Source organism: Borostomias antarcticus (assembly GCF_949987555.1).
Source record: "Borostomias antarcticus genome assembly, chromosome: 2".
Lineage (NCBI taxonomy): Eukaryota > Metazoa > Chordata > Actinopteri > Stomiiformes > Stomiidae > Borostomias > Borostomias antarcticus.
Window position 1 is genome coordinate 35,045,798 of NC_140235.1, and position 26,263 is coordinate 35,072,060.

General features: G+C 45.6%; 1 protein-coding gene across 3 annotated transcripts in view; it reads right to left on the minus strand.

The window, feature by feature from the left end:
* Nucleotides 1-450: 450 nt before the first annotated feature.
* Nucleotides 451-26,263, minus strand: part of grin1a (glutamate receptor, ionotropic, N-methyl D-aspartate 1a) — a gene marked incomplete at both ends in the record, with an annotated part of 29,496 nt that continues 3,683 nt past the window's right edge. Inside the window, 19 exons of one of the 3 annotated variants that reach the window (XM_084450111.1) lie at nucleotides 451-519; nucleotides 3,754-3,864; nucleotides 4,742-4,768; nucleotides 8,841-8,986; nucleotides 9,332-9,441; nucleotides 9,744-9,905; nucleotides 10,505-10,662; nucleotides 11,087-11,235; nucleotides 11,776-11,888; nucleotides 12,611-12,729; nucleotides 14,597-14,761; nucleotides 15,560-15,687; nucleotides 16,133-16,268; nucleotides 16,845-16,931; nucleotides 17,238-17,382; nucleotides 17,612-17,786; nucleotides 18,975-19,096; nucleotides 22,324-22,421; nucleotides 25,700-25,876. In XM_084450111.1, the coding sequence (XP_084306237.1) occupies nucleotides 451-519; nucleotides 3,754-3,864; nucleotides 4,742-4,768; nucleotides 8,841-8,986; nucleotides 9,332-9,441; nucleotides 9,744-9,905; nucleotides 10,505-10,662; nucleotides 11,087-11,235; nucleotides 11,776-11,888; nucleotides 12,611-12,729; nucleotides 14,597-14,761; nucleotides 15,560-15,687; nucleotides 16,133-16,268; nucleotides 16,845-16,931; nucleotides 17,238-17,382; nucleotides 17,612-17,786; nucleotides 18,975-19,096; nucleotides 22,324-22,421; nucleotides 25,700-25,876 (2,397 nt within the window). Of the gene's footprint in view, nucleotides 520-3,753; nucleotides 3,865-4,741; nucleotides 4,769-8,840; nucleotides 8,987-9,331; nucleotides 9,442-9,743; nucleotides 9,906-10,504; nucleotides 10,663-11,086; nucleotides 11,236-11,775; nucleotides 11,889-12,610; nucleotides 12,730-14,596; nucleotides 14,762-15,559; nucleotides 15,688-16,132; nucleotides 16,269-16,844; nucleotides 16,932-17,237; nucleotides 17,383-17,611; nucleotides 17,787-18,974; nucleotides 19,097-22,323; nucleotides 22,422-23,188; nucleotides 23,252-25,699; nucleotides 25,877-26,263 lie in introns of all 3 variants that reach the window. The other 2 variants (XM_084450110.1, XM_084450112.1) reach the window with 2 other exon arrangements.

Below are 26,263 nucleotides of genomic sequence, written 5' to 3' on the forward strand. Positions count from 1 at the left end.
ATACAGTCAAGAAGTGGTAATATTCAACATCAAAACAAGTTTGCTTAACAAGAATACTGTTTGGTGTGTGTGTGTGTGTGTGTGTGTGTGTGTGTGTGTGTGTGTGTGTGTGTGTGTGTGTGTGTGTGTGTGTGTGTGTGTGTGTGTGTGTGTGTGCGTGCGTGCGTGCGTGCGTGCGTGCGTATGTTCATGCTCGGAACTCAAGAACCACCTAATGCTAGACTAGCTCCAGCTCTAAAAGGTGCAAGAAGTGTAGAGCAGTTGACTCTCCAATAGTAGGGTTTTTCCACACGGCTCCCCCTAGTGGAGAGTCTGTCCAGAGCGTTGCCAGGGAAGGACGTGCCGCACGACACCGAGAGCGACAGTAGGATAAGGCTCTTTCCGCGTTCCCCACTCCCTCTCTTCCTTTCGCTTTCTCTCTCCAGGGGAGCGGGTCTCTCTCCCTCTCTCTCACACCACGGTGCTGACGGACGGGTCCGACAGGTTCAGCTGACCCGTGATGTCCGTGGGGGGGTACTGCTGCAGAGGCGGAGAGAACAGGGGAGAGGAGAAAAACAGAAACAAAATGTCACTCATTCACGACGCTGCCTCCGCACCTATCTGTACTCTCTTGTTAACAAGCAAAAGCGAACATCTCTGCTCCATTTCTGGTCGAAATCACAGAAGCAGAGATGTGCTCTCTAACCCTCCTCAGGCAGAAGTAAAGGAGAACCTTTCGGTTGGGATATTGAACTATGAGAGCCCACTGGCTCGTCGTTCTACCTGAGGTGGGTTATTACACTGTTATTACAGTGGAGTAGAGCCAAGGTCTGGAGGGTATAGAGCACATTTGAACCAGCTGAAGGTAATTTCACCTTACTGTCTGTGAATGACAGCTGGGCAATCATTGATCCCAGTGGGTAAAATAGACGGCTTATTTTAGCCACGGCCATTAGCATGCAAATGGCCTCTATTTTTTAGCAGCTGAGAGTAAAATTATGATTGAGCCCCAGTGCATTCTGGGCAGGTCCAAAGTGCCGTGCAGTTGGACTCTTGGCTCCAGTCCCTGTTTCAATGCGCTTCTGGGGAGCAGAGTGCGTCTCTATGGGGTAGAACACCACCCAGCCCCAATGCAGGTGCTCGGTTACTATGGCAACCGTGACTTTGGTATTGCGTAACCTAACGCCGTTTGATTGTATAATCTGCTTCGGGCATGACGGCAGTTACCATAGCTTACAACGCTGAGTGTGTTCGCCAAGGAGACGGAGGCCGCGGTATCGCTAAGCACCGCCGTCACCTTGGAGCACCCCCTAGCCGTTGTAAATATGGTAGCGCGCAAAAACAATTTTTCAGTGAAGTATTTCCTGCTTGAGATTCCAGAACATTCAGTGCAACTGCATTGTAGCATGCTCTCTATGCGACAGCTGTTGTCTTCAGAGAGGTTTCCAACAGGTCAATCAGAATCCATCTTACTTTGTCTGGATTAAGATTCACAGTGATGTGTTGGAAATAAAAATATGGTTCATGACTCCCAATGTGAAAACATTTTTCCTTCTTGAAAAGGATATGAGGTTTTCAATTACAGTACAGAGCTTTCTGGGAGAATTAGAATAATTTGAGAACAAGCCAATTGCAACACAATCTAGTCCAAACACCATTAATTACAATCTTCAATCACAAAAATAAAAAAAATAAAAACAAAACAAATAAAAAATAATTTGTCGTTCTACAATAAGTAAACAAGATCTCAAATGGCAGAAATATCTGGTGAGATTGTGTCTCTCATTATAGGCTGTTTTTATGCTTTACTCAAGCATTCAAGCATATTGGATATTCATCAATTATGATGCAACAACTACCATGCTACTGTAAGTGATGGGGCAACATCTGCATTCTATTCATTGATGTTTCATTGTCGGTTACCAAGGTTTCCCCATTCATCACTTAGAAGTGTTGCATCATCACAAGGCTTAAACCCCCTGTTAGGCCTCGGTCTAGGTGACACTGGGGTCTTCTGTGAGTGTTGACACTTACAGTCCCCCATAGTGGACCAGCAAAAGAGAGACACTACACTACAATGACTACTCCACATTCAGTTAGTACTACTACAACAATGACTACTATAACTACTTCTACGACTTACATCTATAACAGTGAAACATGCTTATAGAGGAAGAGAGGAGCAGTGTGGCATGTGGGTGAGGGACATTGACACTCAAAGTCCATTGACATCCATTCATATAAAAGAAGAACACTTATATAAAATCAAAATAATGGTCAAAGACTGGGGATGGTAAGTCTACTGTTAAATGCTAAAATCTCCGTGGTCTCTCTGTTTGACCAGTTTTGGTTTGGGATTTTCAAACCAGCATCCTGATCTTCTTATAGACACAACAATGGTGATCTCAACCTTGTTTACGTCTGCACCCATCCTATTGAACCATTTCCAGGGGAGAGCAAGTGTGCCAAAAGTCGCAGTACTGATTTGGTTAAAAGAAAAAGAAAACATCCATATAATAGACAGTAGACGTAAGAGCAAGAGAATAAACAAAAATAAATCAAAGAGAAACACAATGATCATCTGTGACCCACCGACCCCTCCCAAATGAGGAATCAAACAACATCCTGGGTTTTTGAACAGAGCCGGCGGAGATCCGGCCAGCGAGGTGTGTGTGTGTGACCACCAGGGTGGAGAGCATGTCAGGTCAGGTCTGTCCGAGCTCTCCTTGGCCTGTGGACGAGACTGGAGGACTGTGAAGGAGGATGATCAATCCTCACACTCTCATTGAGCTGCAGCAAGGGAGGCCATTATAGAGAAGACAGTTATGGATTGGCTGAATGAGGTTAACTGCTTTTTAAAATATTTTTATGGTGGCTCTCAACTTTGATGCTACACAATGAGAGTTTGATGCCGCTGTGGAAGGCAGGATTAATGATTCAAAGGACCTTGACCCAAGGAGGACAAGGTAGCGTTCTCCACCTAGAAATAGATCATCAGAGGCATGCACAGTCGACAACAAGGACGACAAGCTTTTCTTCAGACAATACGATTAATTAAACATGAAAAATGAAACATGACAAAACAAAAGTATACAGAGTAAAACTACTGAAACAAAACCACAGGGACATTCCTGAAATAGACCGCGGGTAAAGAAGGTAGACATATTAGTGAGTTTTCAGTGCTGACTAAACTATTCATCGTTGCCACCTTTGGAAATGATTGAAGGTTGGCGCATGCAAAACAAACTCAACAACGGCAGAAACAAAGACAGAGGAAGCGGGATTTAAGAGGGTAAAAGAAAGATGGCTCAAGCAGATACGAAAAAAACACACATAGGAAATCACACAGGAAACCACATCCAAATCAGTGTCAGGGAGGAGGAGCAGCCCGAACAAACAACATTGACAGTCTGCTGTTACCGGCCGCCTCTTCCAGAACCACAGCCTCCGATCCCATCTAACCCCGGTCTGACCCTGGCGTTGCTCTCCCCACTGCTGGCCTGACCTGCACCCTACACTGCTGCCACTGTCCAGGAGGGGGCGCTCACCTACAGATGGCCTCTGGATGGTTGATTGATGGCTGACTGACAGACATGTGGCCATGGATGCGGGGCCATGGTGGATGGAGGGATGAGAATCTCTTGTTCTCAGGGATGAGTATGTAGCAGAAGGGAAGACAGAATAAAGAGAAGAGAGAGACGAGAGGGAGAGACAGATTGAAAAAAGAAAGAGAAATAAGAGAAGTTGGAAGCTGTTGTTTCCTCGTCTCCTTACCGTGTCTTTGGAGGACCTACGTCTCTTGATGCTGGAGGCCAGGGTGGTACTGATGGACCTAAAAGAGGCTTTCTTTTTGGGGTCGGGCTCTGCTCTACCACTTTTCCTATCCTAAAATAAATATATATGTAGAAACATTATTCATGTTCTTGGGTGGGAGTGATACCTTGGTTTCAGTCTCACCCACTCTCTCCCTCCACCCCCCCAACCCCCTTGTCTTTCACTATCTAGGGTTGTGGTGAATGTGAGGGCCCATAGCTGACAGAGGCCTCTGCTGAACCTGCTAGAATGTTCTGAAGGGGGTGTAAGAATATTCACACTATTAGTGGTAGGAGTGTGGTAGACTATCCAACCCGTCACGGATGCTATATATGGCACTTTTCTACAATGTCATGTCAGCCATATCACAATAGTGAGACTGAACAAGATGGACGGTACCTAGCCAAGCGCTGACACATCCAAACACCCCCACACATGCTTCTATAGAAATGCATTGGAATGGGTTTGAGCGATGGCTATTAGGAACGTAGGTGTGTGGGTGATACCTGTGCTACACTGCTTTAACCAGCCTCCACATCCTATACACAGGCTTACACTCCTGCCCACACACACACACGCACGCACACACACACAGCGGTTAAACACTCCCAACCTCCAACCCCAGTGAGAACACAAATCCCTTCAGAGAAAAGAAAGCATAACCAGAGATCTATAAAATAGCCAATACGCTAGCAATTGACAATACACTAAGCAGGTTGAGATGCCAACCGCATCCCAATGTCTACAAAATCATATTATAAATGCATTCCCCACACCAATATCAAAAACCGTTATCCTTATAAGATCATATAAATCAAATCATCAAATCAAATGAGTTATCTCCCACCCTCGTACTATCCTGGTGCGCCACAGCTACTCTCAAACCTCTACGTGACGGAGCGCATGGCTGGGTGTTTGTGTGCAAAAGCTCATATTAAGGTATTCTTACATCCTGAGTCTCTAGGGAGGAAGAGGGCTGCGTAGGGGAGGAGAAAAGAAACATAAATAAATAACCATCCACTTGCTATAAGATCATTAAACTTTAAGATCCATGAGCAAAAGCCAAGGGAACTCAAAGGGCTGGTATAAAAGCTAGCAACAGAAACACCAACATCCAAAGCCAAGCAACCATTAAACATATCCAAGCGTTGAGAGGCAGGGAAGCCACTTAAATGCATACCAAGTTGATAAAAGAACAACAGATAATTAATCAACTAAAGCCCCTTTAATCATTATACCTGGGGTCTGGTATAATGGAAATTCACCTCACACTCTAGGGAAGGAGATGGGAACGAGGTTGTAATGCAGGCCTGGTAGATTGAGATACTCATAATGTGATTGATTTTGGTGTGATGTGGAAAGTTGGGGGGATCTCTTCTAGGAAGTTCTAATGAAGGGATCTCTTCTAGGAAGTTCTAATGAAGGGATCTCTTCTATGAAGTTCTAACGAGGGGATCTCTTCTAGGAAGTTCTAAAGAGGGGATCTCTTCTAGGAAGTTCTAATGAGGGGATCTCTTCTAAGAAGTTCTAAAGAGGGGATCTCTTCTAGGACGTTCTAACGAGGGGATCTCTTCTAGGAAGTTCTAAAGAGGGGATCTCTTCTATGAAGTTCTAACGAGGGAATCTCTTCTAGGAAGTTCTAATGAGGGGATCTCTTCTAAGAAGTTCTAATGAGGGGATCTCTTCTAGGAAGTTCTAATGAGGGTATCTCTTCTAGGAAGTTCTAATGAGGGTTACAGTAGGTGACGGTGTGAGATAAGTGTTGAGTATGGTGTGAAGGTCAGTTAGTTAAGTTTGTAATGGGTTAGGGAAGCCTCTTGTTTGGGGCAGTGTGGGGTGAATTTCAGCTGAGAACATGCAGGAAAGGGGATAGGAAGATGGGAGGGTCCTAAATAAATAGCATAAAAGTCCTTCATCAGGTCACATGACTGAGCCTCTTCTAGTAAGCTTCAGTAACCCATCGCCATGCCAACCATCCCCATTCTCTGCTTAACACTCTTGACTACGCAGCATTATTTAGGTGAGTTCCTATTGGCTGGCGTTAAAGGTAGTTGGAAGTGATTGGCAGAGGAGTGATGGACATGGCAACACTCTAAATTGCGCAAGAAGGAAGTCAAATGAAATCGTTTTCCTGTTGGAAGATGACAGCTTGTGTTAGTAAATAGTTGACATCAGCATATCAGAATATTCCATGAATGGGATACTTTAATCCACCATAAAGGCATTTTAAAAATCAATGCCACTCAACGCATTGATTTTTTGAATTAACATATTTATTGTGTGTTTTTTCCTCCTCTGGTCGGTACGGTGTTTCTCCTCACATGTAATTGTAATTTCTGACCCCTGGCGAGGTGCTGTATTTGCACAGTCCTGGCCATGCAAAGCATGCTGGACCACCAGAGAAAGCGTCACACTGGACACATACTGTATAAGCAGCCGCTTCCTGTCTTCAACAGGAAACAGAGGTTGCTATTGCGCACCGTCACACCATCATCATCGTCAGTTCATCCACATTTCGTCGCTCTTCCTATAAAAACGTCCCCTCCACTTTTAGGCGGTGCACTTCGGAATAAGGCCTGTCGGAGCAGGGAGAGCGGAACTGCTCGAACACAGCGGGTGAGGACGGCATTCAAACACCTCTTGGAATGCTGTACATTAGAAGCAAGGGGCTGTGGCATGATGGGTAATGTAGTTCAAAGAACAGCGGGAGGCTACAGTATGAGACAGATTATTCAGAAGTGCACAACCCGTGCCTTGTGTCGAGAAGTGTGCATGTACAGTTCATACAGTATATCCATTAGCAAATGCACAACTTTTAGAAGGGTTCATACATACAAACAGACAAACAGACAAGCAGTCGAAATGATGCCAACACCTGGACACCTGACTGATTGGATATCCCACTGAGAAAGCAAGAGGCTGTTCCCTGGCTTTGTTTCAGGCCTAAGCAGGAAAAATACCCAGAATACACTGCAGCCTGTTTATGTGCCATTGCTTAATGCTTCTTTTGTTACGTCTCTCTGAATAATCACATCGATGGCTTCAAAAACAGGGAGGATGATCTGAATCATGGGGCGGCTGTAGCTCAGGAGGTAGAGTGGGTCGTCCAATGATTGTAGGGTCGATGATTCAAATTCCGCCTCCTCCTGACGACATCTCAAAGTGTCCTTGGGCAAGACACTGAAACCCAAATTGCTCCCAATGAGCACTTGCATGGCAGCTGTGAATGTGTCTGTGAATGACTCTCATGTGAATGAGAGGCCTTCATTGTAAAACCCTTTGGATAAAAGCGCTATATAAGTGCAGTCCATTTACCGTGAGTGATTATGCACATTATGTCGTATTAGCCATTACCCAATTCTCTGTCCCATTAGGGAAATAAGAGCAGTTAGAGTTCTATTAATACATCCATGAGTTAGAGTGACCTGTGAAAATAATGTGAATTCTCTCTCTAGCTCGCCGGCCGGTTGTGAAAGAGGCAAAGAAAGAAGATGTGCATGAATAGAGAGATCTTCTGAATGGACAAATCCCTAAACCCTTGATTTGGAACAAATAAGAGGTACTCTCCATACTGACGGCCAGCCCGACGTGTCCTCGTCCTTTCTCAGTGGGGTTTCTGCATGCATCTGTCTTTCATACATGTCTATATGTGTACAATGCGTCCACATTGAGACACGGACAACAGCTACACACAGAAAAGTCGAAGGCATTCAGATGCTCTGACACAGAAGGACATAGATTTGCCGACGCGGACCAGAGAGAGACTGTGATCTCATACTGTACCTTCCCTCAGCCCTGCTGTCTCTATTCAACAGGGCCGCCACTGACCTTTGGGTCGGGGCTTACAAAGAGCCGGCATGGGGCAGAGCTGGCTGCCAGAGGCAGATCACAGACTCACAGTGTCTATGCCCGCCACATGGGTCTGTCCCCCACCTGACCCCTCCACGGCCCCATGCCAGGCTTGTGCTACGGCCGCCGGGGCTTGGATGGGGGTGGGGAGGTGAGATAGAAGGGGCAGGGTTGTGGAAAAGGAACAGGGAGAGGTGTGTGTTTGTGTGCGTGTGTGTGTGTGTGTGTGTGTTGGGGGGGTGGGGTGGGGTGGCAGTGGAAGACGTTGGATTTCAGGACAAATCATGTTCTTCAGTGACAAACAGCCCGGAGGCTTGAATCAACTGTAGCTTGAAATGTTTTCTGCTTGGTTTGATTGCAAGCGGCCACGGTTTTGAAGGGAGTCTCGCTGTGGGCAGACTCTCATGTTCAGTATCTGTACACAAAGTACATGGGGACGGTGGACTGAATACATACAGTATAGTGCTGAATATAGAAATATTGATATTCAATGTGCCTGTGTTAGCTTCCCAGTCAGGACATTGACATCTTCAGTCAATATGCCCTGTTTGTAGAGATAGTTCCTATTTGCTGTAAGTGTATGTCTTTTATCTATTGAAAATTATACACCTGTACATCAAAGCCTCTAATTGTGAGATCGTCTTGGCTAACATTACTAGTTGGTCGCTGCATGTCCTCATCATCTGACCTCACAAGCGTGAAAGCACTACAGCGGCAGCAAGAGAACTACTGGCTCATGCCATGGGGGGGATGTGGAGAATGTGTCGTTTCAGATGTTCTCATGTTAGGAACTCTTATTATACATCTTATTCTAGCAGCGAGGGGTGGTGTGGGGTGGAGATGGCTCTGTCTAGGGTTACATACTAACGAGGGGGTCCCAGCCGGGCCCATCGCCTGACTCCCAGACGCCTCCTTACTGTCCTGCAGGCACAGACAAGAGACATTGGTGCCGTTGGCCTCAGGGACCAGTAGGACCCCACGGGTGGCCACTGATAACGCCCGGTGTAGTGGTGTAGTGTTCCACAAGAGGACGTCACTGTGGCATACCCCCCCCAAAAAAGCAGGAAGTTGTACGCCTAGAGGAACCAGAGGGGCTGAGAGAAGCCCGGAGAGGAGAGGCTTTGCTGGTCCTTTCCTGGCCCACTTCTGCCCGTTCTCTCTGTGTATGTGGGTGGAAACGGGGCGCGGGGGGTTCGTACCTGCAGGTTCTTCCTCCAGACGTTGACGGCCGCAAAGGCCAGCTGCATCTGCTTCCTGCGGGCGTCTTTATGGCGCTTGTAGGCGATCTCGATGAAGATGAGGAAGATTCCTGCCGCTATGCCTCCAGCAACCAGCATGAAGACTCCTGTCAGGGAGAGAGACCGACACACAGCGACGCGTGGTGAGGGGTGGCTCTCGAACACTCGGCCGTGACCTCCGACCCCCGACCCCGGTCAGCGGCCGGCCACACCGCGCCCTCGACCTGCTCACACCTCGCCGGCCCGGCTGCAAACCTCGCCACGCGACTATTAGTTCGCGCCGACACGACACACCACCCACACAACACGACTTCCGTGGCACATTCACGTCAAAACACCAAAGCAACACAAAAAATAAAGGTATTGGACAAAAAAAGGCTACAGTACCTCACCACTGCAGTTTTTGTCCAATCACTTTTAGGGTTTCACTAGACCCGAGCGAGGGACCATACCTGCCATGTTCTCAAAGGTGAGTGTGGCTGGTGCATTGCTCCTTGAGTCACACTCCTGGTATCTCACCCAGGTTTTATCTAGGTCCTCCATGAAGCCATTCTCATGGGAACTGCAGGGGGTGAGGGAGTCAGTGGGGAGAGAGTGAGAGAGTTAAACATGAGCCTGGCGAAAAAACAACACACGCGAGACCAGCTCAATCCCAGAATGCAACTTACACACACAAAACAGACCGACAAAGACAAAGGCAGAACAGACAGTCAGACAGACAGAGGGAGGGAGAGGGGAGATACACAGAGAGAAAGTAGAGCTCACACAAGGCGATGTTCTGGGTGGCTAAAAAAAGGAAAATTAAAGGAGGAAAACGAGAAAAAAAAAAGACATAAAAGTAATGCTGCTTCGGCTGGGACAGACCTGAGAATGGCCAGGGACACGTTCTGTTTCCAGGGGCTGTCCTTGCGCATGCCTATGCCAAAGCCCGAACGGAAAAACAGCTCTCCCGTGGTCACCAGGTCGCACTTCTGCGAGGCCTCAAACTCCAGCACCGCAGAGTCCCAGATGAAAGCATGCAGCTTGCTGTGGGGGGGGTCGGGGGGGTGGGGTGGGGGGGGAAGCAGGAGGGGGGAGGGAGGAGGGGGAGGAGGGGGGTTACGTTGCAACAGTACAGTGATTTACAAACACAATTACGGCTCTCCCCCCCGTTTTTCGTGGCACGCGGGCGCGTGTTTGTCGGTCGGCGTTTACCAGCCATCTCTACCGCCGCTTTAGGCCAAATGAAATCCAATGCCAGACCGTCGAGGGGCTGGCGTCCCCCCCGGGAGTCCCACCTCTCTCAAAGACGCTCGCCTGGGTGTAACCTGAAAAAGGGGCGCTCCTCGGCTCAACGTTAGCTCGACTTCTCAGACGGGCTGTGCTGGTGCTCTAGTCCTGCCCCTGCCCCTGGGCCTGGCTCTGATTGGACGATGGGCCTGGACCGGGGAGGACGCTGCGGTAAAGCCCTGCGGTGCCCCACCCTGGTCCGGAGGTCCAGGTCCCCCCCTCCTCCTCCCCCTCCCCCCAACCACTCCCTGGTTCTGATTGGACTGACCCTGTCTCCGCTGAGCCTGGCTAACCCGACCAGCCGGCCGACTCGCCCCTGGGTCGGACCGGACCGGCCCGGACCATCCGTCACTCACTTGTCGCGCACGGCCTGGATGGCCTCGGCGGCGGACTCATAGTTGTGCTTCTCCATGTGACGGTACATGGTGCTAAGCTCCACCTGCCGCCGGAAGTAGATGTCCACGGAGCTCTGCTTCACCGTGGCGTAGATGAACTTGTCTGATGGGTTCCTCAGCTGCCCCAGGGAGGAAACAATGTGTGTTATGCACAGTGCTTGTTTTTCATGATGATCTTCAACTAAACGATCTCCAACTTATACAAAGCACATATTTGCTACGCTAGCTACTTTCTACAATGTCAATTACGACATAAAAGCTTCAAACTGAATACAATTCGTAATAATAATAATAATAATAATAATAATAATAATAAATTTGTAACGCACTTTTCATTTAAAAAATCTCTAAATGCTACAGGTTTAAAAGCATAGCATAATAAAACACAACCGAACAAAAAATAACACAATTTTAACAGGCAATGGCCTTTTTAAAAAGGTAGGTTTTTAGGCCTGCTTTAAAAGAGTCCATGCTCTGAGCTGCCCTCAGCTGGGTGGAATAGCCTACAGGGAAAACATTTGAGGTACTGAACCCGATGCGTACCCTCGGGTCATTGATGCCGGTGATGCGCTCCTCAGGCCGATCCAGCACTAGGAAGGCTGCCAGGTTGGCAGTATAGGACGCCACGATGATCATGGCGAAGCCGGCCCACACCATGCCCAGGATTCTCGCTGAGAAGCTGCGCGGCGCGCCTGGAGGATGTGACAAGAGGACACCCGACCCCCCCCGCCACCCCGGTACCAATCACAGTCAGCGTTTTCACCCCGGACTTCCAGTGCCATGACACACTAAAGGCTAATTGACACTCAGTCGACAAGCGTCGTACGACAAATGTCTGTCGACAGAAAAAAAATGCCGACCACCATTTAGCATTTATACTTCAGCGAAGTGTCCGATCAGCTCCATGGTAACTTGCAGACACGCAGCTGATTGATCCATGGCAACGAACGTGCCTTCTTTCTAGCTATCCAATCACAACTGCGCGACGAAAGTGACCGCGTCTGCGACATTAGAAAGTCCGGTAGGTGCAAGACAAAAAAGTGTCGACAGTGATTTCTGTCTGTCGACACTTTCAAAAGTGTCGTACAACGAAGTATAAATTGGCCTTAACAGACTCTCAAAATTCCGCCATCACACACCCGAGGGTTCCATAATTGGTAATCACTGTTGGCGTTTGTCCCCTGCGTCTGAGTCATAGCAGGTGGGTCTATTAGCTGTAGCGTTAACGTTACCTTCTCCTATCCCAGAGTTGAGCAACACTCCCCAGGAGAACCACATGGCGGAGGACAAGGTGAGGGCGTCTTCTTCTTCTTCTTCACTGTTTACTTTAAACCTTCCGAAAGGGCTGGAAGAGAGGGGGGCGGGAGAGAGAGTGAGACACGGAGTCAGGTGACAGAGAACAGGACCCTGGTGACCCCGGTGACCCCGGTGACCCCAGGCAGGGAGGGAGGGAGAGAGAGAGAGGCTACATGAGCGGCAAAGCAGGAAGTGGAGGACCGACCGAACAGAAACAGAAAGTAAATGGAGAGAAGAGGCCCTCTAGTCACAGAGCGGTGGAATGACAGGAACCGATCTTCTCCTTCGCCGTCCGTCTCCTCGTTCCCGGCGAGGGAAGAGCTGGAGCGCCGGGCAGCGAACAGCAGACCACACACTGACCCACCAACACCCCTACACGCTCCAACACTGGACGCAAACACACACACACACACACACACACACACAAACACACACACACACACACACAGACAGACAGACAGACAGACCACACACTGACCCACCAACACCCCTACACGCTCCAACACTGGACGCAAACACACACACACATACACACACACACACACACACACACACACACACACACACACACACACACACACACACAGACAGACAGACAGACAGACACAGACAGACAGACAGACAGACAGACAGACAGACACACACACACACACACACACACACACACACACACACACACTCTCTCTCTCTTTCTCTCTCTCTCTCTCCCACACACACAAACACACACACACACACACACACACACACATACAGACAGGGTTCCCCTTGTACCTGAACCGGTCTAGTAGGTAAAGCATCACCGCCACCACATGCACCGACAGACCCACCAGCAGCCACAGCGTGCTTTGGAACGGCTGCATGAAGGAGTCCAGCGTACTGCGAGGGATTTCCTGCAACACACAGCGCCTATGATCGCAGGGGGGGCACCAGGCCTCAAACAGTTTGAGGTCTTAATTCATATCAAATTAAGCTAGACAAATATTTGTTAAAGAATCATGACCTTGACATGTCACACAGTAATTGTATCTACCACACTATAATACTATATATATATATATATATATATATAGTATATAATATAAGAATATTCAACAAATTAATCTGAAACTCTGAATCATGTTAACATTAACGTTACTGCTAAACTGTCGAAGCACTTCATTATACCCTAACTTAACACCCCTCTAAGTTGTTGTGAGTGTCCATTGTGTGCTGGCCTCCATAGGACGTACACAGACTGGATATTCATAACGACTTTGGGGTGGGGGGCACAAATTCCATCAGATGTAAGCTAGGGGGGCTCTGGCGAAGAAAGGTTGGGAACCCTGGCACTAGAAGACTTTGATAAAACTTTTAAAAAGACTGTCATCTGACACCCTCTCACATCTAAAGACTTTAAAAAGAGTTTTAAGTCACAGACTAGGATTCTGCAAATCGCCTATTGGTTGTTGATAATGGTCACATCATTGAACCACACAAGACAAAAGACAAGACAAGACTTGTGAGAATATCAAACATGTTTGATATTGTCATAAGGGCAGTGACAAAGACTGGCCAGAATCGAGTTTTAAAGGAGTAGTAAAGGGAAAATGCATGTTTAGCCCTGTTTTAAGGTTACTTATGATCATATACAATGGTTCAGATCAAAACGTTGACAAAACTAGCACTTTTGAGAAAGTCTGATAATTGCTCTACCACCGTTTTGGTCATACAATGGATGTGGGTGGGCATTGTGAAAAATCATTCAAAAAACATGTTCAACTCTTAATTTCAAAGACAAGAAACTCACCTAGGTGTTAGTTGGCATTCTGACATATAATTCGCCATAAAGTTAGATTCTAGTTCATCTGGAAAGGCTTTTTTAAATATTTAGCATAGAACTATTTAGTCGCAGCACATATGTGTGTAAACTTCTGCAAACTAGGTAGCCTAGCAACATAAACAATAACAATAGCTACCGTAAGTAGTTCCGCTTCCTGAATCCCCTCTGCGGATTGATCAATCAATCAATCAATCAAAGCTTTATTTATATAGCGCATTTCATACCCAGAGGCAACACAATGCGCTTTACAGAGAACAAGGGAGGTGGGCAGACATCCCACCCCTACATATTCCAGAGGGAAGCAAAAAAAACAGTGATCTACACATCTACAACGGTCGCTTCAATACAAGTCAATGGATTTCCTAAAATGATCAATAAAACCCTATAGGATTCATACTTTGTGGCGAATTTGATGTCAGAACACCAACGGACACCAATTACCCCCTCAGTGAGCTTGTCTTTGAATTCGAGAGTTTAACATGTTTTCGAAAGAATTTTCAAGGTGCCCACCCACATCCATTGTATGACCTAAACGGTGGTAGAGCAATTATCAACTTTCTCAAAAGTGCTAGTTTTGTCAACGTTTTGATCTGAACCATTGTATATGATCATAAGTAACCTTAAAACAGGGCCAAACATGCATTTTCCCTTTACTACTCCTACACCAACTTACACCTAACGACTGTGATCACAGGAGCGCGCAGCGACTCCAGCAAGACTCTTGAGATTTTATTCCGACTTGGATTTTTGTCTGAGACTTTGAAATCGGAAGGAAACTCGATAGGTGTAAGGCCGCCATTAGCCAACAGACAACCGTTCCCACCGCCTGAGAACTGACACGTCAGCAAGTACAGTACTTCTGTACGATTTCAATAGCGGACGTGTTAAAGGGTAACTCTGGTCAGGACGGTTAGACAGTGAGGGAAACACACACATACCTTTTTAACTAGGATGGTCAGGCCTTGGTATTTAAACGGCTTGGAGAATTCGATGTACTGGGCTCGTTCGTTGTTGATAGTCAACGGGGCAACGATCATGTCTGCCAGACCTCCCAAAAGCTCTCCCATCATCCCGTTCCACTCTTTCTTGTTGCTGTTGTTCACCTGCAGTCGTGGGACACAGCTGTTTAACCCTTTGATCCCTGCCCACATTGTGTCGGATAGCTTCACCTGTTTTTAGTTTGATTAGCTTTTGTTATTTCCTACTAATGTCATGTTAGGAAGAAATCTCAGCTTTATCACTGGAGAGGAACATCAACTATCAATTACCCTGCATTTACTAACAACGTTCTCAAAATTATTAACATGCAGCAGTTGGATCCATTTTAAATAAAGTTGAAAACTAAACTAAACTAGAAAGGGTGCCCAGAGAGCACGGGGCTCCGCCCATTAATACACTTTGCTGGTGTAATTGAGTTGAAATGGTTAAACTGCTGGATCTGAGCATGATAGACAACAGCATCTTTAACAAGGAGCCGTCCTAGTGTTTAACAGGAAAACATGAAACCTACTGAACCAAAAACAAACACGCATGGACTGAATGGTCTTTTCTGGCCCGGGATATACACTGGACATCGTTGGACAGACAGTGTTCAGTCAATGCTGCTTGTTCAGGTGGATCCACTCAGGTTAGTTTGGGCTTTAGCAAAAGGCCCATCCCTCTAGAGCACAACCAGAGATAGTGGTGTGGCTCGTGGCTTGCATGGACTGTTTTTAACTCAACTCCTTATCTCACCGGGTTTCATGGGAGCACGGTCAGCTACAGTACAGTATACTGTAGAAGATAATCATGTGAATATGTGAAACAGGTTTTTATGAATGTAGTTAGTGTATTGAGCATGCAAATAGAACAATTGCATGCTACATTAAAAAAAAAACTCTTCTGGTCAGAAAGAAACGAACCCGCTCCTGTGTTCCAAATTTCCCATCAGCCACTAGGTGCACCTCATAGGTAAAATTCATCTCCCCAGCCAACTTGATAAGGAGGTCAACACAGAATCCAAAACAGCACTGAGGCACTATTGGCCGTCCTGTAACCAAAGCAGAAAAGGCTGCAAGTTACAATCTGTCTAGAGAGAAACTGTCTAAAATATTTTTCTTATTCTTAAGTAACACATCACTAAAAACACCACACACACACACACACACACACACACACACACACACACACACACAAATGTCCACTGCTGATGGTTGCGGAGGTGGGCATGCGCCAGATAAACTGACGCATGCCCACTCTGTTTGCCAACATTGAAGCAAACACTCAAGCTTATTCATTTATACAATGTACACACTCACACTCACAATCACGGTCGCACGATCACACACGAACAGGTGTTCCGATCACACATGGCCCAGTCAGCTCCATGCATACATATATAGATACCTACTGCATATATATGTATGCATCTCCAGTCGGTATTTGGTGGGTGGAGTAAAAGCACAGTGATGACATTCACGTCCCTGTTATGTTACCTGGGATGGTCTCATTGGGCCCAGTGCAGATCACCTTTTTAATAGTTACTCCATTAAGTGCCTTTTCCTCACTGCAGGTGCCATCCTGCATAGTAGGTTTCACATACACAAAAGGCTCCTGGTGTATGGTCACTATCTACAACAGACAGGGAAAAAAGCTGTTTGTGACATAGTGCAAGGGGGATTCACACACACTCTGACCCTGAGAACCTGCTGAGTCGCTCACTCTAGCTGTCGAGCTGTCGAGCTGTCAGCACCCACGCGCCCCAAACAGACATGGTGGACGCTCAGGAGGAACACGTCAGCGCCCACGCGCCCCAAACAGACATGGTGGACGCTCAGGAGGAACACGTCAGCGCCCACGCGCCCCAAACAGACATGGTGGACACTCAGGAGGAACACGTCAGCGCCCACGCGCCCCAAACAGACATGGTGGACGCTCGGGAGGAGCCTGACAGCACCCACACGCCCCAAACAGACATGATGGATGCTCGGGAGGAGCTTGTCAGCGCCCACACGCCCCAAACAGACATGGTGGACGCTCGGGAGGAGCCCGTCAGCGCCCACACGCCCCAAACAGACATGGTGGAGAGAGAAACGGTGAGAGGAGGAACAGAAGGAGAAAGAGAAGTGCATATCCGGTCCATTAGAGTTTCTGTACGGTACAAATCATTATTGTATTATACGTTAGCCTAAGTTAAACATACGGTACCTTTAGTCGAGTGGACATTTGGAAGCCCCGTGGTTTTTCGGTCTCTCCTCCAGGCCAGATGATCTTCCTCTGATTATTCATGACCACCTATAGGGCCAGAGTGACTGATTATGTCTTCTGGGTTGTTAGTTCAGCAATCAGTCAGGATTACAGTTGCTATTGATTGTATGCTTGACTTATTTACTGTCTAATATTTACTGTGCATTTATTTGTATAACATTACTTTACATTGGTCATTTAGCTTATGCTTTTATCCAAAGCGACTTACAATAAAGTAGTTTCGTTTAAAAAAAATATATATATATATATAATGACTACTTATCCTCCTTTATTGTATACAATGATAGATGATAGAGGTGGAGAAGGAGGGGTGTTAATGGTTCTGAAAATGACCTGTGTTCCGTTGTAAATCCCCACTTGAACAAGTCGAGTCTTCTGGTAGTTGAGAATACTGTAGTGAGCAAACTTCCTGTCTCCATCATCGTTGAACTCCACACGTCCTGTCTGGCCTTCTGGGTACTTTGAAGACATCAGAACCCTGTGACAAAGAAAAAGAGTGGGCGGGAGTGAGAGAGAGAGGGTGAGAGAGAGAGAGAGAGCGCCAATGCGCCATGCATGTATCATCAGAACCCTGTGACAAAGAAAAAGACAGTGGGATTAGAAAGAGAGTGGGCGGGAGTGAGAGAGAGGGAGAGAGAGAGAGAGAGAGAGAAAGAGAGAGAGAGAGAGAGAGAGACCGCCAATGCGCCAATGCTCCATGCATGTACCTCTTGAAGAGAGGCCCTGTCTTCCAGATGTTGGTGTTTCCTACACAGCCCCTGGGCGGCTCTGTGATGTTCTCCTTCTCAAACAGTTCCTGGATAGACTGGGCCACCACGGCCACCGCGTCGGTTATGTGCGCCGACTCATTCTTCCCGTTGATGAGCTGGAGACCGATGAGACCTGCTCAGGCCCACAGTAAGACAGAGCCAATCAGAAACCTGCCTGAGCAGACACATTCAGGATCCTTTTGCAATAGAAAGTTTTTTTTTTACTTATAGGGCCTCTAGTTAAGCCAGTGTGAGCAAAGGTCCAACCTACAACCCCGCGCAGTCCTCTGACTTCTGATTGGGAAGTCAAGTGGACTTCCTGTTGCTTCATTTGGACAGATATTTCTCACGTATGAGAAGAGTAAACGTGATCAGAGATTGTTTTGATGTACTGTCGTTGTTAATGACCTTTGCCCAGCATGAAAAAAAGAGTCCCTTGAAGTTGGATATATTCAATTCTATCACTCAGTCTAAGGGATCAGGTTAGAAAAAAACTATAGAAAAATGTATGTGTGTAGGAGCAAACGAACACATTCACACACATTAAATCTATTAGAATTGATATACAGTTCACAGTATCAGTCCAACTTCAGCTAAGTTTTCTTATTGCAACTCGGTCCAACAGTCTAGCGGTTCCCCAAAAGAAGCCACAGTAGTGAACGTGGAGACTGGAACAGGTGCTCAGACACAGACAGGAGACAGGGTTCTCTCTAAGGATTGTGGGTGTTTGAGTGCCTGGGGAGGACGCTTACATTTGTGACCACTGAGTGACATAATTGGGTGAGACTTGTGCAGAATCCAGGTACAGAGAAAAAGGACAGTTGTAGCTTACCATTCTATTTCAGTTACACGTCAATGTGGGGGTTGTAAAATACCCTTTATAAATTCATGAGAACCAGGCTTATTAATTTTTCAGAATAGCACAGTGAATGCAGTGTAGCTATGGGTAAGCCTAGGTAAACCAATGCATGTGTTAGAATTATCAAAAGCTATTAGCTGGTACAGTAATATACCATCCAATGTAAGTAGGTAATGATGATTGGAGACCCAGGACCTAACAACAGAATGACAGAATTTACTGGAGCTAATGAATGTGTAAAATGACATGACAACTCATTTAAACCTCTAAACATAAGAAATGCTTAAACGTTTAAATGCTTAACATTTAACAAACAGTAATGCATCATTGGAAAACACCTCTCTAAAAGTCAGCTAGTCTCCCTGATCCTAGATGAGAGTGGTACAGTACTGTATGACCCCGGAGGACGATCGGCGTTTGGGGGTCTTTTCCCAGTGCCTGCTGGGTAGTGGCCACACGTACCGTCTGGTGCCTCGCTTAGGGCTTTACCGGACATCTCGCGCTCTCCCACCAGCCACACGTAACCGGAGCCTGTCATGTTGAGGAAACGGGCGGCCTTGTATACCGCTGCAGCATCCTCTTCACTGAAACACAGAGAGATACTCATCCAAACCTGGGTTTTTTGAAACCCATGAGAAACTGTAGACAAGTCTATAAACCCATGACATACTGTAGACAAGGCTATAAACCCATGTCGTACTTTAGACAAGGTTATGAACCCATGACATACTGTAGACAAGGCTATGAACCCATGACGTACTGTAGACAAGGTTATGAACCCATGACATACTGTAGACAAGGCTATGCAGAGTAAGGCCTGGATTACACTAGCACGGAGGTCCATGGCTACGTTTTTGAACGGGGAAAACAATCCGCGATTACATGCGAAACTGCTAAAGCACACCACCATTAAAGAGCATTATCAAACAGGCGATTTACGAGTTTGAGCTACAGCGATCAAGGGTATATTTTTCTTGGATAGTAACATAGTCTATAATCTTCTGAGTTTAAAATGCAGCTGTCGAGCCATCCAACCAACCAACAGTAACCAACAAATACATTTCCATCCCCAACAAATACATTTCCATCCCCAACAAATACATTTCCATCCCCGTTTGTGTTCTATGTCTGGTGTTACTGCATTTTTTGTTTTATTCTTTTATGTTTTTGAGCGCAATCAACTTTACCAAGAAGACAAAATTATGTCCATTCATTCACCCAACTTCGTCCTTGAGCGCAGCTAGATAGATAAGGCCTGCCTTACTTGGTTCACCTCGTCCACAGACGGGACTCCCATCTTCCTAAGTTCCTCTTTTCTTTTTTCCAGTTATCCAAACTCCATATCCAATTCCTATCTTGATTTTTGATCAATGACTCACATGTGAACAAACCAATTCCTAGGCTATTGTTCAATGATTACATATTAGGATTGCTGACATAAACCCATTCCATAGCCTACCTCTTGTCATATTATGGGAGCTATAATGTGAGGGAGTGGATGACAGACAAAAAATAAACTGATTATAAGGACTAACATTTGGACTGAATTAGATTATTGAACAGAGAATATAATTCAAAAATGAAAAGGGCAGGAGTGCTGGGAAGTTCAGACAGGTGTGATGAAGGAGCTATTTGGATGGGAACACAAACTGAGCTTTGGAGTCTACTCACGTATAGTGGCATATCTCAATAAAGGCTTTTTAACTTTTTGCCAGTTACATTTTTAAGAGAGAATATTATTATTTGAATTGTCTACTCTGGTTTGGGTTATTATTTGAAATGTCTACTTTTTGGGGGGAACCTGTACTAGGCTAAACATTGAATACAGTTTAAGTTATATCCTACATTATTATCCGCTTGCTGTTTTTTGCATGACTCCTGTTATTCTTATTTCCAAATTTATATTAACTATAGTATCCACTGAGATAGGCTACTATATAACTCAAACTCGTAAATCACCTGTTTGATTGGTTTAATGTGAAGTGAATACAGTGTTAAAGTGTAGCCCTATTCCTATATTTTTACAAAAGCCTCCGGATCTGCCTATTACACTAGAACGCAGCTCCGGATTTCGACCTCCAAACCGCAGTGTTAATTTCGTTGACGAGAACTATGACGAAAACTATTCGTCAACAACATTTTTTGGGTTATCGTCACGAGACGATGACTAAATAAAAATGAATGTATGATGACAAAAAAACTATGACTATATCTATTCACATTTTCGTCAACAAATAAAAACTAGACTAAAATGGTTATGGAGGGACGTATGGGAAAAGTTCAAATCAGAATGTCGAGGTTCGGGATGTGCGCAGTTGGATCATGGATGTATTAATAGAACGAGTTGGATGCAACCTACAGGTAGCCTGTGTGTATTTAGCCCACACTTGAATATACCGTTGCTACACCAGCCGGCGGGAAGTCAACAGCATACGACTGCTGCGCCTGGACTGTTCAGTAAATTACCACAGTTCAGAAATGTCTTTGTCAACGTTCGCACACACCGGGAGAAAGAGGAGAGCAGACGTCTGGATAAACTTCATATTTGATGCAAAGAAAACCAAAACCATTTGTAAACCGTGTGGGGTGAAAATTACTGGCAAAAATACAACAAACTTAAAGCGACATTTGGAGAACAGTCATCCCGAAATTCACGAGAAGGTAAGCACCCCCCCACCCCCGGCTAACGTTACTGTATTAGCTAAACCCAAGCTGGTGTTTTTCTGAAATACTTCAAATACAATACAAGCTAAAAGAAACCAGTGTTTCACGTAGGTTTGTGGCGGGGGAGAACTGAAGTGTCTGATCATTGCAACGCTAACGTTAGTGGCTAGCTAATGTTAGGCACAGGTTAGCTAACGTTACACTGTAGCAACAAGTGGGGCTATGCTTGTGGCGGCTGGCGGGGTATCTAGCGTTAGCTAGTCTGGGTAAGCTAGCTAAGCAACTACTGCTGCTGTCTAATGTTATACTGTAGCTAGATGGATAAGACACGAACAGTTAGCTACCTGGCGCCGCCATAGCCCCTCTCCTCCGGTATGACGTTAGCTCGCCTGTGCCTGATGTTAGCTAGCCTGACTAGCCAACTAGTGCTGACATGATAATGTTATAGCTTGCTATATCAGGCACAAACACAGTTAGCATCAGACTGGGGGAGAGGAATGCTTCATTATGAAACTGTCTGACAGAAGCAGCCACGCTTCTGTCAGTCTGCCCCAGGGCAGCTGTAGCTATGTATCTTACCACCACCGGTATGACTGTCTGAATGAATACTGGACTCTGTAAAGCGCTCTGGGTTTCATGAAGGGCGCTATATAAATCCAACTTGATTGATTGATTGAACTAAGCCTGTTAAATTTGAGTTGTCTAAATCTATGGTAGATTTTGTCAACTAAAATCGTAATGATATGTATTCAACTAAAACTAGACTAAAACTAAAACAAGTCAGATGACTAAAATATGACTAAAACTAAATGGCATTTTAGTCAAAAGACTATGACTAAAACAAAATCATAATTTGCTGTCAAAATTAACACTGCCAAACTGTAGCTCCGGCCGTATCGATCCGCCCCTGGGTTCAAGCTTTATTTTGGCCGTGGTAGTGTAATTACTAGGCACACTTTTTGGGGGAAAAATGCCCAAAAACGTAGTAGTGTAATCGGGGTCTAAATATGACATGCCTTGGAGAGGTTTTCCTCAAGTGCATGAAGTCAATGTTTATTAGGTGTAAGTATATAAAGTGAGGTCAGTGGCAGTAGTCAGAGGGTTATGATGTGAAGGTGCAGGTCTGTAACCACTAGGGGGCGCTCACCTGGCGGAGAGGATGATGACGCGGGCCTCGAGCTCCTTGGCCTCCAGCAGCAGGGCAGTTAAGTTAGTCTCCTGGCTGAACTGGAGGACTTTTTCTGCCTGTGATTGGGGCACAAAATAAGTCAAGCCAGCTACTTACCCCCACCTCAGAAACCATTCGCTCCACTTTACCTGCTTTGCTCGGTTTGGTTGATTTCGGTTGAAAAAGGGAGAGAGAAAAAAGGAAAGCGATCCAGGGAAATCGTCTCAATTAAAAGCTTGGGGGGGAAAAACTTTTGCATTTTTCGCATGCAAACTGAGGGTCAAGGCTCCAAAGAAGAACGTGCATGTTAAGTAGGGGGGAGAAGAAGGCCAATGCAACCAGGAAATTAAAACGAGTGAAGGGAGTGACGGCCGGGGATCTTTTCCCCCAACAAAAAGCTGTTGAAAACGAGGTAGGTGCCTGTTAGACCTGGAGAGAGTAGCATCTGGGGAAGAGGTGCGTCCCACTCTAGCGCTTCTCCACACAGGTACGGACTTGCAAACTCTTTTTTTGTTTTTTTGTTTTGTTTTGTTCTGAGAACATGCATTCTTTTATTGAAGGGGAAAAAAAATAATAAAAGCGTAACGCTGTTCATTTCGTTTATTTCTTTATATTTCTTTAACCAAAAATTAAAGTATTTCCATAACAAAACCATCCTTCATTGAAATCATAGGGAAAAGGTCTCAAAGTAAAAAAAAAAAAGAAGAAAAAAAAGAAGATTTAAAAAAACCACGTGCTACCAAGAGAGGGGCATCTCTGGGTCGGCTGGTGACCGGCTGGGCTGGTTTCTAGTTGCTACGTTTGGAAAGTTGGGGGGCGGCGTGCATTGACCATGCAAATATACCTTAGGTCCTCGCTTGTTGTCATAGGACAGTTGGTCGAGGTTTTCATAGTTCCTTTTTTTATTCTGATGAGTAATGTGCACAGAGAAAATATGCAGACACAGAAGAATATTATAAACAGTTGAAAATGGATGGCAGTAAAGCATTCCAACAAATACACTTTTCTGCTTCAAACTGGGATCTCAAACTGGGGCTTGCAAAAGACATCGAAGACGACCAGTGACTAGACTACAGGTAACTGTTTACTGTCAAAACCTTCTTCAAAGCTTCTCTGGGCTCATGTCTAGCCTTCAAATTAAACTCCACAATTAAATCCAGGTGTACCCTTAAACCTAAAGCAGGAAATCTTAACGCATATGCAAACTACAGAAGAACAGGCCAAACTAGTCAACTATCTGACAATATAAAACTTTGAAGGAAGAAAATCATTGCAACTCCAGCTCCTGTTCCAGTGTTGCTCCCATACTGCAGACTCCTGCTCTTATGGGGTCACCATTTTGTATTCCTTTCTGCTCCTGTGCTGTGAGCAGGGCCACACGGGAGTATCTGCCTGAGACAGGAAACCATTTTGCATTTCGGATCTGTTCCTCCCTCCACCAAATGCCACTCGCACTCTGCATTGGCTCATCATACTGCCTGACAAGCAACCCCCCCCCCCCCCCCCAAAAAATAAAAATCCCAATCATGCCCATTGTATTCACTCTTCATTGGAGAGATTATACCCAAATCTAGTCTGATGCTGTTGTGGTCAATGCATCCATGTGAAACACAGCCAGCACAGAGTGTTGCATTATCTATCCTAGCCGAGGTCAGCGGACAGCCATGAATCACCATGATTACATGAATTAATCAAACTAGAGAGAATGACACCATGGATGCCACTTTGAATATAAATCGCATCATGTGATATAACTCAAAACATCTATTTTTAGTCACCTCTCTATGCAGCCATCGGCGTTCCCTTTCTGTGCTACATTCCAGCTGTTTTGAATGAACCTGCCTTTGCTTTTCTCCCAAATTAGTTCTTCTGAGTGCTCTATTTTTACTGCTTCACCCTGGCATGAATACTGCACGTTGTGTCACTTATGTATTCTGACTAACTCCTCAGCAGTCAGTCATCTACCCTCTCTCATGTAAAGATCCCAATCTACCTGTCACTGAGCTTGTCATAAGACCTGCAGTACTTAAACTGAATGGGAATGTGAAAACTATGCAGAAGAATCCGCTAATTAGTGAGAAAGTGACATGTTTTTTCTTTCACAGTTCTTCCTAATATGTCAATGCCAACCGCGTTGAGAAATTCCTCAAGGCTTTTAACTGTGTGAAAACAGTCAGTTTCATAATAATCTCATTATTAGAAGCCCATTAGGAAGTCAACTATTGTATATCAACTTCTTGTGACATCATCATACAATGTATTCACTGTTGAATACAACTTATTCACTGAAGACTGCAAGCCTAATGCAGAGAAGACAAGATTACAGTCAGGGGAGATATTATACTCAGACCAAGTCACCTTCAATGGTTCTGAAATAAACTGCTAACTGTATGACAAATACACACACAAAAGACTTCGCAGCAACAAAATAGGTCATGAGGACAATCCAATAAAGACTCATTATAGCACACCATGTATCAACCAGAGCTATAGTTAGCAAGTGCTCATCAATCTTGATCATGTGTGATTGATGAGTAAAAATCAGCTTGTCTTTTACCATTCACCATATGTGAATAATTACAGTGTGGGCTTGTGTAACATTACTTCCTTTTTTATCACCCTCTGATTAAATTACTGCTCAAATCAGGACTTGGTTCACTACTGTCTTATAATTACAGGAAGAAATCCCTGAAGGGAGCCAACCTCTTATCCTCATCCCGAGTGAGCTAGAGCTCATTAACTGTGTTCTTGTTCTTCTCCTTATGGTACAAACATCGCGATTTGTTTTTGTCTTTGGGTGGGTCAGCACATTTCAATGACCTAGATTCAGCCTGGCACAGCTTAGAGCCAAATGTAAATGGCTGAGAACAAACCCCTAAAATATGGTCGAAGACACATCCATTTTAGTAGGATCACTGCATAAACCATCCTTGACATCGTGTGCCTCTATGGAGGAAATTATGATTGATTATTGTACCTCCAACATCTCTAATTATATGACCTAGCATATATAATATATTATCTGCATCTGTACAAGAGTCATTGGTGTTTTGCAAAGCCCCAGATTAAGTCCACTATTTGGCTCCCGGTGCGAACTGACACAGGGGAAATTGACTGTGGTGAAAAGCAACATGAGATGAGGAAATAAATGTACAAACTTTCGTCAGATCAGACCACATTAGACGCTGATGTGTCTAGCGTAAGAACGTTAGCCAATGTTTACAAAATGCTGAGAGAGAGATGTGTCCACACTCAACAGAAAGGAAAACAATTACGTACATACAAGACCTCTGAGGTAAACAGCGGCTATGCACCCCGGGGGGGGAGGGTCGACCTGAGTGTCGGGACGTCTCACCTTCGTCTCTCGTTCCTCGAGGAGCGTCTCCAGTCTCTTTTGGGCGGCGCGCCCCTCGTGGTCGTCGCTGATGATGAGGATGATGTGGTTCCAGCGGAACTCGCGCATCATGTCGAACCACACGTGGGCCTGGTGGGAGTACGGGGGGACCGTCCGCAGGAAGGACAGGTGGATGCTCTGGTGGAATATGAGAAAGAGAGAGAGAGAGAGGGAGAGAAAGAGAGAGAGAGGGAGAGAGGGAGAGGGAGAGAGAGAGGGAGAGAAAGAGGGAGAGAGAGAAAGGGAGAGAGAGAGGGAGAGAAAGAGAGAGAAAGAGAGGGAGAGAAAGAAAGAGAGAGGGACAGAGAGAGAAAGAAAGAGAGGGAGAGAGAGAAAGAGAGAGAGTGAGAGAAAGAGAGAGGGAGAGAGAGAAAGAAAGAGAGAGGGAGAGAGAGAAAGAAAGAGAGAGGGAGAGAGAGAAAGAGAGAGAGTGAGAGAGCACAGGAAGAAAGTTAAGTACACAAAAATGACTGACCTTTCATTTTGTGGTTGTCAAAAAAGCCTATAATTGTTAGTACATATATT